Source organism: Benincasa hispida, chromosome 2 (assembly GCF_009727055.1).
Source record: "Benincasa hispida cultivar B227 chromosome 2, ASM972705v1, whole genome shotgun sequence".
Taxonomy (NCBI): Eukaryota; Viridiplantae; Streptophyta; class Magnoliopsida; order Cucurbitales; family Cucurbitaceae; genus Benincasa; species Benincasa hispida.
The window spans coordinates 12872244-12886670 of record NC_052350.1 but is presented as its reverse complement, the minus strand read 5'-3'; the positions used below and the strand labels follow the sequence as shown (position 1 = coordinate 12886670).

The window sequence follows — 14427 nt, the reverse complement described above, 5'->3', positions numbered from 1 at the left end:
AAATTAGGATAATTAAAACATATATTAAACCAAAAATGAATTCTAAAAATTCTCTTTAATCATTATTCAAAAGTTTTCTTGCCACCTAAAACATTGAATTTGTGATAAGTGAAATGATTTTGTGCAATTATTTGGAATTCCATATGATGTCTCATTTGAACAGTTTTGTTTGAATTGAAAATATTAGCATATTTAAAAAAAGAAAAATTGTAAGGAAATTAGGTAGAGTAGAACATTGGAAACATTTATAGAAATAGAATAGAAAAGAAGTTATGATGATGTGGTGAAAGGGAAAGGGAAGAAATTAAAAGAAGGAGTTAGAGTGTCAAATCATGAAGGGTTTGGGAACTTAGTTTGGAAGTTTCATGATGAAGGAAAATAGGGTAGCTGAGTTGAAAGCTACAAGTAGTCCATGAAAATGGAAGGATTAGATACGAGAGATTTTGTGTTTGAAAATTTGAATTACCCAAAATAATAATAATAAATTATTAAATAATAGGGAGTGAGGTGACACTTCACAATCATCCTACTAAAATCTGATATGCATACAAATCTAGTTTTAGTTACAATACAATATTGTTTTCTCCCTCATTTTAGGTAATTCTTGCCGACTTGGTGATCTTTTACACGTCCCCTTCGTCACCTTCTTATCTTATATCCCTACTTTTTCTTATAATCAAAATTTTAGATGTCCAAAATTACAAATTATCATGTTTATTTTGCAACAATATTTTTGTACATGCTTGAAAATATTTTGATAATTATGTTTGTTTCGTATGATTTCTATTTAGAAATGTCTTAAATCCAAAAATACACATATGACTATTTATTAATATATAATTAATTTGATATAATTTGAACTTATTATTTATTATTGCTAAAAATAATAAGAATTACAATATAACTAAAAATATATAATATATATGGTTGACAGTATTTATTTTGATTATATAATGCAGATGAAGATTAATATATATGTATATGTAAAATAAAATAAAATAAAAATGAATGACAAAAAAGGAAAATGGAGATGCTTTTCAACTCAAAAATCTAGAAGACTCGTTTTTCAAGAGAGCATCCAAAACTCTCTAGATGCCCTTCATCTGAGCATCCTAAGATGGCTAGGAATCTTTAGATGTCAGATCATTTTACAATACCGTAAAACAAACATGGTAATCGAGATGCACATTCCAAGAGAATCTAAAATGTCTGCAAAACAGTCCCTTATTGTTTTATTCATAGTATAACATTCTGTAAACCACGGGATTTAATTGGAAATATCCACCCATATAGGCTAACTATCCAAATGTTTCATTTCACGTATATCTTTGGCCAAATTGAACACATTTAAACCTAAGTTTTTTTTTTCATCATTTAAAGAAAGCATAATTTCAAATATTCATTCTCATATTTATATATACTAATCAATAACACATGCGATGTGCTAATTTTATTTTAGTATATAGAAAAAAATGCGTTTTAAATGATTCTAATTACTATATCAATTAGGTTTTTATCCAAATAATTCTAATTACTATATTATTGAAATTAATTTTTAATTATAATCAACTAGATTTATGTAAAATACTTATAATAGTGTGCTAAATTAACCTAATTAAGCATCCAATTGTAGTAAATCAATCCAAGTAATTGGTTTACTAAAAATATATCCCACGAATCCTCATGTATAAAGAGAAAAAGGAAATCAGTTTTTATCATTAAGTTTGTCAATTACCCGACTCCGAATTCTTAATTTCATCAAATTGTATTCCAAATTTATATAAATATTGCAAAAATCTTAATCTTAAATATAAAAGGTGTTGCAATTTCCATCGTCCAATGAGCTTTACTTTGAGAAATTATTAATAAATAGTAATTTTTTTAAATAGATTTAATTTATTGGAATGATTAATTTAGTGTTCAAATTTTAATTTTTATCATTATTTATTCAATTAAAATCATACATCTACTATGATGAATTAATTTCTATCTGTTAGTTGGACACTTCATCAATTAATAATGCATCACGAATATATAAAATTTACAAAAATACAATTTAAATAAAAATAACAATAAAAATTTGTAGGTCTATGGTGAGGAAAATTTAATTTGTTTGCGTTAATGGATATGCGTTGATAGTCATGCACTGATCATGCGTTCTTGTCATAAGTTTTCTTGCTCTCTTGCCAAGTATAACGAGATCACAAGTTTCTCGAGATGATCTGAGATCGAACATGGGGACTTGCAACTAAAAGATTATTGTAAAGTAATGCGTTTGAGGCAGAGAATAAAAATAAAAAGAAAGAAGCTAATTATTATGCGCTACTCCTACTCCTAGCTAAACAGACTAAACAATTGAAGTTTGACTATGAGAATCAGTAGAGATGTGGCAATTGTTAATGCGTAATAAGATGCATGGAGAAGTAGGGTTGTGGAGGAGATATCACCCAAGTCCTTAAGTTTGGTCGCAACGGTAATCCCAGCTTGCCACACTAACACATCGCACACCTCTCAGTGGTCAGCCACATACTATCTCTATAACGCATGGTTGCGTTGAGCATAAGATTATTCCTATTTCTAGGAACATTGTTTATTTTGCTTATTGAGTTTCACTATTTACCATCTCGGGCAGTTGGTTTATAACTATTCTGCTCATAGAAAAGTATTGCGATAGCCTCGCACTAATCAAACAGGATTGATTCCCTATACTCGCGCAACGCATACCTCTCGATAGTTTTCTACATGCGTCATATCTCTAAGCCACATGATTAAGTATGCGATAACTTTTGCAATCTACACTTAACTCATGCAGTAAAAGAAAAATATGATAAAGTAGAAGAAGATGATGAAAATGATGTTGAAGGAATTAAAGAGATGCATTGGTTACAAAATGTATTAATACCTTAAGCCAAAATGTAATACAATACAGGGGTGAGAAGAGAGATAAATGGCTAGATGTAGGTAATCTCTTGCTTCCATCAGATGTGTCTCAAGGCTGTCGATGGTGCAATGGATGGACGGTAGAGTTAGTCTCTCTCAAGATCTATCTTCGGCGAAGCTCCGATCGTCAATTGGAGGAAGTTGTGGAAGTGAAGAACTCTCAAAGACTTTCTTGCTCATGCTCTCGTCTGTGATCACAGAAATCTGCCCAAGGAAAAAGTTTCAGATACTTGAATTTGGACTCCAAAGCTCTATTTATAGAGCTCAAACGCCGACAACTTTGATAATCCTGTGCTGAATCACTGACATTACTGACACGATAGTTGAAAATGTCATCATGATCTTATATCTTTGATATTCCCGAGGTATGCGTTCATGATTATTTCTTCTAAAGTATCAATGCATTCCACCCACTTTGCGATCATCCTTCTATCGTGGCTATTACTTTGTAGTTGCAACATTTCGTGCGACCAACTTGTCTTCATTAAGATCAACGCATGCGATGGTTTGGGATCAACGCATGCGATCGACTCCTGCGACAACTACACACAGACATTTTGGCGCAAGATAATGCATGATATAGGGTTAGCAGGGATTTTTAGTGCTGATCAACGAAAGTTCATTATTCCACATGAATTCTTAGCAATATTAACGCATGTTCTGCTCATCAACCTTCATAATTCTAAATAAAAGTCTGCAATAGCTTGTATTTCTACCAACTATCAGTGTACAACAAATATATGCAAACAAGTTATGATCGTTAATAATCTAATTTTCAAACATTTTATACCATGCATTGTATTTTCATGCAGACCTTAAATTAAATAAACTCTTGAGTTATATACAATTGGAAAATTATAGATAGAAGTAACGTTTATAATTTTTTTTTATTAAGAAAATAACTGTAGAAAAGGATAGTTATATCTACTATTTAGATTCTTCGAATTTTCTTAATTAACTAAAAGAAAATGACGAGTAGTTAGTTTATTCTTAAAACAAAAACAATCATGCAAGATATACGCAGTATGAGATCAAACAAATGATTGGTTCGTTGAAAAAAGTTTATGGAAACTCCAACTAAACCTAACAGAAGTAGGTGAACTTAATTTAATTTTTTTGTCAAGAGAAAAAGAAATTAAAACCCCATAGTGGATGAAGTTTGAAAATACGTTCCGAAAAGACTCCAATTCCAAACTTCAATGATTTTTCTTAAAAAAAAACCCTGTAAATCATTGAACTTTACTTGAAAATAATTATAATTTTATTTTAAATTACAATAATAAACAATGGTAACGTAGAATCGAAAATAGAATCATAAATCAACAAGAATGAAATTTAGTGGAAAAAGGAAAGAAAAAGGAAAGAAAAAAGGAAATCTCCTGAAATATTCGACATTCTTTGGACAGGATTCTGATCCATTAGGGCAGAGAAGAAATGGTAAGTATAACAATACGAAACTAAATACGCAAGTCTGACAAATTCATAGAATTCATTATCAGCCGGAAAGTAATAATTCATAAAACGAAATGAAACCCTGATATATTTAATTCGGTGGTCAGAATTTTTAATTTTGTTTCTTTAAGAAAACAATGGTAAAAATTATTGACAGTGGACCCACGTGGGAAGGGTGCAGTAATAAGATAATGGGTGAGACGTTGCAATGATGATCCACTTGCGAGCAAACCTAGATTCTTTATTATCCCAATAAATGTTCTCTATACATTTCAGGTTCTGTATTTATAACCTCTTAATTTTGCCTTCATTACTTTGCTTCTATTCATACACAAAATATATGGACGTTATTTCATTCATCATCTAATTTTCTAAAATTCTTTTTCTTTTTAATTTTAACTACAGTTAAAAAAATAAAAACTAAAAAATGTCTAAACCTAAATCATTTTAGTCGGGTTGAGAATTTACATGAAACATAAGATGAGTGAATTGTAAAACTTAACTAATTAATGGACATGACAGTTAGTCACAAACAAAACTACATGAAATTTATAGTTTAGTACTTGACCGACTAACACATTTTGAACATCTCACACACATGACATGCTGACTCGACTATGAATCATGGTTGCCTACTTACGTATCAATAATTGGGTGCATAAATAATTAACTGAATAAAGGAAAAGAATGAAAAGAGGGTACAAAAGTTGATTTGGATGGTGAGGAACCGACTTAAACATGGGCAAAGCAATAAAGTTGAAGTCCCCTGGCTGGCGGGGACCTGTGTTCTGTAATAATACTTGAGAATATACGATGGATTAGTTAAATAGAAGTAGGATTAAAGTGGGTACTTAGGCGCAAAGGAATTGGAGTTAGGTGGTGAAATGTGGGCTGGGCTGGGCTGTTAGATTTTGCGAGAAAAGATAGAAGAAAGCTGCAGGATCCAAGTTTGTGTTGTGAATATCGATGCAAGAAGCTGAACCTGGCCTTTATAAAGCACCACGTCACTCGAGGAGTTGGATGATGATGACGATGATACATTTTGGGATCTGGAATTAGAACCGAATCCTCCAAACCCATAACCCATTGTTGTTTTTCCTCTTCTTTTAACTTGAAACCAACCAACTCTCATCTCTCAGCTTCAGCTACTTTCCACTCTTCGAAAGCTCCAATTTCCAATGGGGGAGGTCACTAACTAACCCAACTCTGTTTCTCTGTTTCTTCTCTGTTTTCACATTTAGTTCGTGTCTTGTGAGTTAATTCTGTGTGTGTTGTATGGATTTGTTCATTAGGAGGACAAGAAACCGGAGGATACAAAACCAGAGGAACCCCCGAGGGCGGCTCCCGATCAAGAGCAAACAGGGGCCGAGAGCGACAATAAAGAATCAAAAGATGCCGTCGAAGAAAAACCTCTTCCTAAACCTCCTCAGGATATTGTGCTCTCTGTTTTTATGCATTGTGAAGGCTGTGCCCGCAAGGTCCGCCGCTGCCTCAGAGGCTTCGAAGGTTGGATTCTTTTCTTTTTACTTAACGAAGTCTCAGTTAGTGGAGAAACAGAGGAATAATTGAGGTTTGGTTGTTTCAGGGGTTGAAAGTGTGGAGACCGATTGTAGAACTCATAAAGTCGTGGTGAAAGGAGAGAAGGCCGATCCGGTCAAGGTTCTAGGCAGACTTCAGAGGAAAAGCCACCGCCGGGTTGAATTGATCTCTCCAATTCCCGAGCCCACTGCCCCGATCCCTGAACCCGTAGAGAAACCCAAAACAGAGGACACCAAACCACAGGTTTTATTCTGCTTCTACCTTTCTACGGTTATTTTCTTTTTTGAAAAAATATTATATTAATTATATATCTCATCTTCTTCCCTTTTGGATTCCATTCGCAGCCTCAGATTCTAACAACGGTCGTCTTGAAAGTGCACATGCACTGTGAGGCCTGCGCTCAAGAAATCAAAAGAAGGATACACAGAATGAAAGGTTCGATTTTCTTTAATTCTTTTCGTTTTTAATAAACAAGTTGATCTGATTTGGATATTAGATGAAATGGGTCTTTTATTATATGTCAATAAATAAGATATAAGAGTTGATTCTTTGACTAATTTTTCATTGATTGAAAAATACGCGCAATTATAAAATTTGTGGTTGGTAATGGATGGGTCAGGTGTTGAATTAGTGGACCCAGATCTAAAGAGCTCGCAGGTCACCGTGAAAGGAGCGATCGATCCGGCGGCGCTGGTTGCATATGTTCATCGCCGAACTGGAAAACACGCTGCGATTGTGAAGCAAGAGCCGGAAATTACGCCGGAGAATAACGAGTCAGAAGTTGCTGCGAAAGAAGTCGAAGAAGAGAAGAAAGCCGACGCCAGTGACGGAGTTGAAAGTGAGAAAAAGGTGGAGGAAGAAAGTAAAGTCGAGGAGAAACCCGCGGCTGCAGCTGCCGGCGGTGGAGAGGCAGAAGGAACCGCCCCTGCGGAGGCCGATCCGGTGGCGGAAGAAGCTCCGAAGATGGTGGAAGTGAAGAAGAATGAATACCATTATTACCCGCAAAGGTATATTATGGAAATGTATCCGTATGCACCGCCGATGATGGGCGATGTAGCGTACCCGGCGCCGCATATGGTTGTGGACGCGTACCCGGCGCCGATGATGATGGGGCATGCATATCCACCTCAGATGTTCAGCGATGAAAATCCAAATGCTTGTTCCGTCATGTAATGTTCTCTGTTTTGTTCTATAGGATTTTCTTCCACTGGGACGGAAGTATAAACATATAATCAACGGGTGGTGTTGAGCCGTAGAATTTTGTGAATTGTTACAAAGTTCTATTCCACTGCCACATGTTATAAAACATTGGCGTATATTATATCATTAGTACGTGTGATAAATAGGATCGTTACCACAAATTAATTTAATGTCATAAAATCATATTGGTCAACCCAATTATAGATTTATAATACATCATTTCAAAAGGGAAAAAATTACTGTTGTTTATTAGCTTAGCTAACATATTAAGAGTTTGGATTCTACGAATACTTTTGGACCACTAAAATTGGTTGCTTTTAGGAACATTAATTACTTAAAAGAAGAGATCGATCCTTCATTCAACAGCAAAATTGAAACAACAAATTAAAATTAAATAGGTCACATTAGTGTACACAGAACATAAGATTCATGGGTTTCTCTACCAAAACTTCATTTCAAATGTGTTATCTCGACCTCGAAATACTATTTATCGTCTATCTCTATTAGCTAAACCTTTTTCATTGCAACGAGCATCATTTTACCACTTGAGTCACGTACAATTATTTTTAATTATTGATTTGTTAAGAATTTAGAGATGGCAATGAGGAGAAGGGAAGAGCATAAGTGGGTGACTGGTGGAGGACGTGTCAATGAGTGATGAGCCTCAATATTCAATTGTGTTAGAATCGAGTGATTTTGTATATCCCAATCCAACAATGAAAATGTAAAGATAGATATAGCATTATGAATTATATTCATAGTTTCTTTAATTTGGTTGCTTTTATGGACATGTTGCCGTGTCATCAACAGTCAGTTCCACCATGTAACGAGCATACAAAGTTTACTTTTAATTGGAACATGTATTTTAAAGCTTATTTTATAAATTTATAAAAGACTGTCGCCAAAAATTAATCTCTGCTCGTGCATGGGGCTCATGTGCCACCAATAACATATGATTTTATTATTTTTAATAAAGAAAAAAAAGCACCAAAAAAGATGAGGAAAGGAAAGCAGAGAGATGAGAGATGAAAAGGTGAATGAGTTATGGGTTTGAAAAGCTCGTTATTGGGCAAAACAAAACATTGGATATAGACAATCAAAACGCAAAGTTAGATGAAAATAATAAAGGATGAAAATGGAGAGGTGTCATGATACAATAAACCAGAAAATATATATCTTTTTTCAAAAGTTTAGTGTCACATTTTTTAGTCTTTTAAGTTTTTATTTTAGTTGAGTCGTTACACTTTTATCTTTGAGATTTTTATTTTGTTTCAATTTTATCTTGGTTTATACTTTGAACTTCGCTTTTTCACTCTTTTGACGTTAATATCTATTGATTAATTTAAAATAATTATGAATATAATTTTAAGATTATTTTTAACTGTGATAAAATAAAAAAAAAAGTAAAACTTAGTTGATTACAGTTCTTTAAATTATTCTGAATTAATTAATAGACATCAACACATATAGTGATAAATTGACTCTTAAACAAATCTAAAAATTGTAACGAAATTTAGTGACCAATCTCAAATATAAAAATAGGATACTTCAATTTATGGGTTATTTGGTTGGATGGCCTAGAACGTCTAGATTGATAGAATTGGTGTCCTAAATCTTTTTATTCTCGTAGTTTGTAAATTAGTATAAACAAATTGTTATCAATAAAATAAAACTTATTTTATCTGTACATTAATTCAATCTAATAAAATAAGATCCAATGTTATTTTATATAATTTAAACATGTATGTGTTTGATTTGGAGTTAGTGCCCTAAATCTCGTAGGGTCTTGTAGTTTGTAATTGTATTGTACAAATATTTTATTTATTTAATAAAATATGTGATGTTTTATTTGACATAACTTATTGTTTATTAGAGAGATCAATGACACTTAAAGAGTTAGATGTAACTATAGGGCAAAACGATAATTTTGACATAACTATATTTACGAGCAATTTGTGAAGGGTCATCATACTGTTGACTAGTTTTATCCAATGGATGCAGAAATATATCTATAACGTGAAGAGTGCAACTGGACTGCCAATAGTTAATGGATGTTGAATAATATAATTAAGAAGTACCATTGGAACTTCAAGCTACAGGTCCATAAGGTCCTCTCTATAGCTCAACAGAGATTAAATGAGAATAAATTTTAGATTAATTTAAATTGTTCAAATTAATTTAGAGAATTAATTATATGTGATATAATTACTTTAATGTAATTATACATTATATAATTACTATAATATATTTGATACATTATAATATAAAGTTTATTTGAGAGGAAGTAAATATTTGAATATGATTCAAATATTAATTATGTGAATGGGATACGTATAATTAAATTTAGTATAAATAGGATTTATTTTAAATACCGTGTATTAATGAGAGAATAAAAACTATATGTTATATTGTACTTGATACAATATCAAACTATAGGTTATATGTTATATTTGATATAACATATAGTTTAATATATATTATATGATAAATTATATGATAAAGTGGTTATCATATAAATATATATCAAATATTTTTTAATAAAATATTTTTGAAAATTATTTTGGGAGAGAGTTGTAACTCACTCCCATTTTTTCACTCTGTAACGTACAGAGTGCTATTGTTATCACCTCATTCTTCTCAATTGAGTGAGACATAAAAGAAAATAGAAATATTTTCTTGGAGAAAAGTTTTCAGAATCTCACCTTCTCAATTTCTTCTCTCTCAATCTTTCCCTCACTTTCAAATACCTAAGAGCCCATAAAACTCCTTAGACATTCTCTTTGCCTATAGAGAATATAGGAGATTTCGAGTTGTAATGGCCATTTGGAGATCATTTTGTTTGTGACCATTCTTGGAGAGGAAAAACATGAAGAAAAAGTTCTTCAAAGGTAAGAGTTTCTTGAAACCCTAATTATCCATTTTCTATTTTTTTTTTCTAAAAAAGTATGCTGTTAATTTTTGTTGCATAATTCTGTATTAATTTTGTAAAATTTATGAATTTCAGATTTGGGTCTGATCTCCGTTTCCACTCAAGGACCTTCATTGGTTCCTTCAATTGGTATCAGAGCCAGGTTTTTAGCCAAAATTTTTCCAAAATTTTTCAGATTTATTTATTTTTACAGTTTTATGGTGGGATGCATTTTGTCAATTTATTCATGTGATTGAGAGATTAGTTAAGAATGGATTTCTAAGCGAGTTAGAAAAAAATTCTTTACATGTGTATGAGTCATGCCTTGAAGGCAAAATGACTAAAACTGGAAAAGATCATAGGGCCAAAGAACCCTTATTGCTTGTACATTTAGACATCTGTGGTTCGACGAATGTTAAAACAAGAGGAGGGTTTGAATATTTCATCACTTTTACTTTGAATATTTCATCACTTTTACTGATGGTTATTCAAGATATGGATATGTTTATGCAATGCAACAGAAATCTGAAGCTTTGAAAAGTTCAAAGAGCTTAAGGCTGAAGTTGAAAATACATTAAATAAAACGATTAAAATATTTCAATCTGATCGAGGTGGAGAGTTTTTGGATGTTACATTCCAGAACATGGAATTGTATCCCAACTATCAGCACCCAGTATACCTCAGCAGAATGGTGTATCAGAAAGGAGAAATCGAACCCTGTTGGACATGGTTCAGTCTATGATGAGTTATGCATCCCTACCAGACTCTTTTTAGGGTTATGCAGTATAGAGAATACATGAGGTTCTGAGTGGTAGTAGCCATTTGGAGATCGTTTTGTTCGCGACCATTCTTGGAGAGGAAAAACGTGAAGAAAAGGTTCTTCAATGGTAAGAGTTTCTTGAAACCCTACTTATCCCTTTTCTATTTTTTTTTTAAAAAAAGCCATGCTGTTAATTCTTGTTGCATAATTCTGTATTGATTCTATAAAAATTATAAGTTTTCTAAAATTGGAATTTGGGCCCGATCCCCGCTTCCGTTCAAGGACCTTCACTGGTTCCTTCAGTTGACATACAGGTAGATCATATTTAAGTAATGACCTAAATGATATTTAGTATATGGATAAAGTTGGGTGCCTTATCTTGGTGACACTACGGATATGACCCACTTTGTAGTTGTTACAAGTGTTGTAAAGTGTTACAAATGATTTGATCTTAATCGTTCATGTGGAGACATGTGATTGGGGGTATTTTATACAAAGAGTTTGTATAAGACCATATCGCAAAATGATTAGTCTCTACAACACCGTTACTTGAAGAGATTAATATTTCCAATAGGATGATCATAGGTGACTGAATCTTAATCCTGAGTGAATTGTGAACTATTGTATATGAGGGTAATCTTTTGATCAGTATGGGTGAGAGTGGCCAGATTCGTCAACTCAATATGTCTACCATTTCGACAATTTGTTCGAGTAAGGAGCTGGAAACATAGCCACAGAAGATGGAGTTCACTTATTCTTGTTTCTAGGGTAAGTAGATGAATTGCTCCCTTAAGAACTGATTCTAGATCTTGAATAATGAGGACCCTCACCCTCTCACTGGCCAGAGAAGGATCTAATTTATAATTAGACTATAATTTATTATTCATTAGAGGGACCGGTAGTGCTTAAGAAGTTAAATGTAACTACAGGGATCGACTTACTGTTGATTGGTTATATCCGAGGACATAGAAATATATCTATAGTGCGAATAGTGCAACTGTTGATCTTTAGGGGTAACCGACTGTTAATGAATTGATTAACTTAATTAAAGAGTTTAATTAATTAATCTCATATCATTAGAGCTTCTAATCTATAGGTCTATAAGATCTTATTGCTAGCTCACCAAGGATAAAACAAAGAGTAATTGTTTTTAGAATAACTTATATTGTTCAAATTATTCAAGGGAATAAAAGGTATTAATTATATTGATGTGACTAATATAAATTATAATGTATATTAAAAGTGGCAATATATAGTTAATTATAAATATGATTTATTATTAAAACTATATATGAGAGATAAATATTTGAATATGATTCAAATATTATTTATATGAATAAGATTCATATAAGTATTACAGGTTAAATCTATAAGTCATAAGGGTTGCATTTTAATGTGATTAAAATGTACAATATATGATTGAATGATTAAAGGTTAATTAATTAATTATATATTTAACATTATATTTTATTATATTTTATATAATATTTTTAACTCCTTATTACAAGGGAGTTATTTTTTCTTTTCATGGTGCGGAGTTAAAATAACTCCTCCCCTAAACCTATGTGAATCTGTATTGTGAATACATAGAAAGAAATCAAGGGTTGTGAATATGAAACATAGAGAAAATTTTGTATCAAAACATCTCTTTCAAACTTTCTGCATTTTCACCTGATTTCTTCTAAAGATTCTAAAGGAGTCCACACATCTTCTTTCTTATCGGAGAATAGCAATGTCACCACATGGTGGTGTTTTGCATTTTGAGTTTGGTATTTTTGGAATTGTTCTTGTATTTGTGCAAAGAAATTACTGACTGTGATCTTTGGAGAGTAAATTCAAGAAGAAAGATTATACATAAATGTAAGCACTTCATCTTCCCTTTCTCTCAGTAAAACAACATGTTTATAAAGTTAATTTATATTGATGTTTATCCTGTAAATTCATCTTTGAATGTATGTTCACTTCTCCATATTTTGAGTGTTTCCCAATTGAATTATGATTGCACGACGTTCACATACTTCTACAAAGGAATTCTACAGAGCCATATCGTTTTATTTGTTTTTCAATTTGAAATGAAAATCAGAGAACTGGTGGGTTTTATTCTGCATTATGAAGTGGATGTTTTCGAATTTGGCACTAGTTTATTGCTTTAGTTTTGATTAAAGTTGTAAGGACATACTGTTTTAGATATTTATTTTATGAAATCGAGCCTATATGTACGTGTCGATCATGGAGCAAGTATTGCTGTGGAGATCGATGGAAAATGGAGCAATTGGCCAAGAACGAAGAAGATATATGCATTCTTTGCTGGAGTGTAAAGGCACAGTGTTGCAACAGTGTGCTTTATGCTGCGACACAGAAGCCCAGCATCGCAGGGCCTGGTGACAGCGCTGCAATGTGAGGGTTGCGATGCTGGAAGCAACATAGCTTACACATATAAAGGACAATGATAAGGCATGAGTTCACATTTTGGCAAGCATGTTTGATATTTTAGTAAAAAAAAAAAAAAAATTAGAGCATGGTCACTACACTTGAGATTGTGTAATCATTGCAAGAATTGTTTAGGTGAGAGTCCTCACAGTTCAAGCAGAAGGCTATATTTGACGAAACCAATAATGTCAGCTCCCTAAATGAACTTCAATCCTTATTGAGTGTCAAGGGCCAAATAGAGGAGACAAATGTTGCCAACTCTAGTGAAGTTTATCAAAGTGGTTCGACCTCTGAGATAAAAGATGGAGTTTATAGTAAGAGGATTAAAGTTGATCCTACTATTCTCCATAAAAGAAATAATTCCAATAACATGATTTGCTTGTCTTGAAAACGTGTTTAGTGGAGAATGATGATTCTGCCTGGATAATTGATTCAGGAGCCTCTAATCACGTCTGTTCTTCCTCTTAGGAAATTAGTTCCTGGAGGCAGTCGGAAGCTGGAGAGATCCTTCTTTGAGTTGATACTGGAGAGGTCATTTGTACTGTTAACGTAGGCAAACTCAAGCTATTTTTGAACAAGAAACAATATATGTTATTTGATGAGGTATATGTTGTTCCTAAAATTAAAAGGAATTCAATTTCAGTATCTTGTTTGATTGAATAAATGTATTTTCTTTCCTTCTCTGAGAACAAAGTGTTTATTTTTAATAATGGGCTTGAGATTGGTTCTGTTTCAATGGAAAATAACTTGTATGTACTAAGCTTGTTAGTTACAAAGGCCATCCTAAATACTCAAATGTTTAAATTGAAAACCACAAGTAAAAGACAAAGAGTTTCTCGTAAAGAAAATGTCCAACTTTGACACCTAAAGTTAAGTCATATTAATCTCAATAGGATTAAGAGATTGATTAAGAGTGAACTTCTAAATGGTTTAGAAGAAAACTCTTTATCAATATGTGAGCCATGCCTTGAAGGCAAAATGACAAAACGACATTTTACTGGAAAAAGTCATGGAGCCAAATTCAAATTTTTGTCGTCCAATGAATGTAAAATCAAGAGAAAGGTACGAATATTTCATTTTTTTTCATAGATGATTATTCAAGGTAGGAGTATCATTACCTAATGCAACATTAGTCTAAAGCTCTTAAAAAGTTCAAGGAGTATAAGACTGAAGTTGAAAACTTGTTAGGTAAAAAAAT

At 32.5% G+C, this 14427-nt stretch overlaps 1 protein-coding gene across 1 annotated transcript; it reads left to right on the top strand.

The window, feature by feature from the left end:
* The first annotated feature begins 5162 nt into the window (after positions 1–5162).
* LOC120070801 (heavy metal-associated isoprenylated plant protein 7) lies at positions 5163–7350 on the top strand. Its single transcript, XM_039022684.1, has 5 exons — positions 5163–5579; positions 5685–5898; positions 5978–6174; positions 6276–6366; positions 6551–7350. Exons 1-5 carry the CDS (start codon positions 5571–5573, stop codon positions 7102–7104), a joined length of 1065 nt encoding a protein of 354 aa, XP_038878612.1. The 5' UTR covers positions 5163–5570; the 3' UTR covers positions 7105–7350.
* Positions 7351–14427: the final 7077 nt, after the last annotated feature.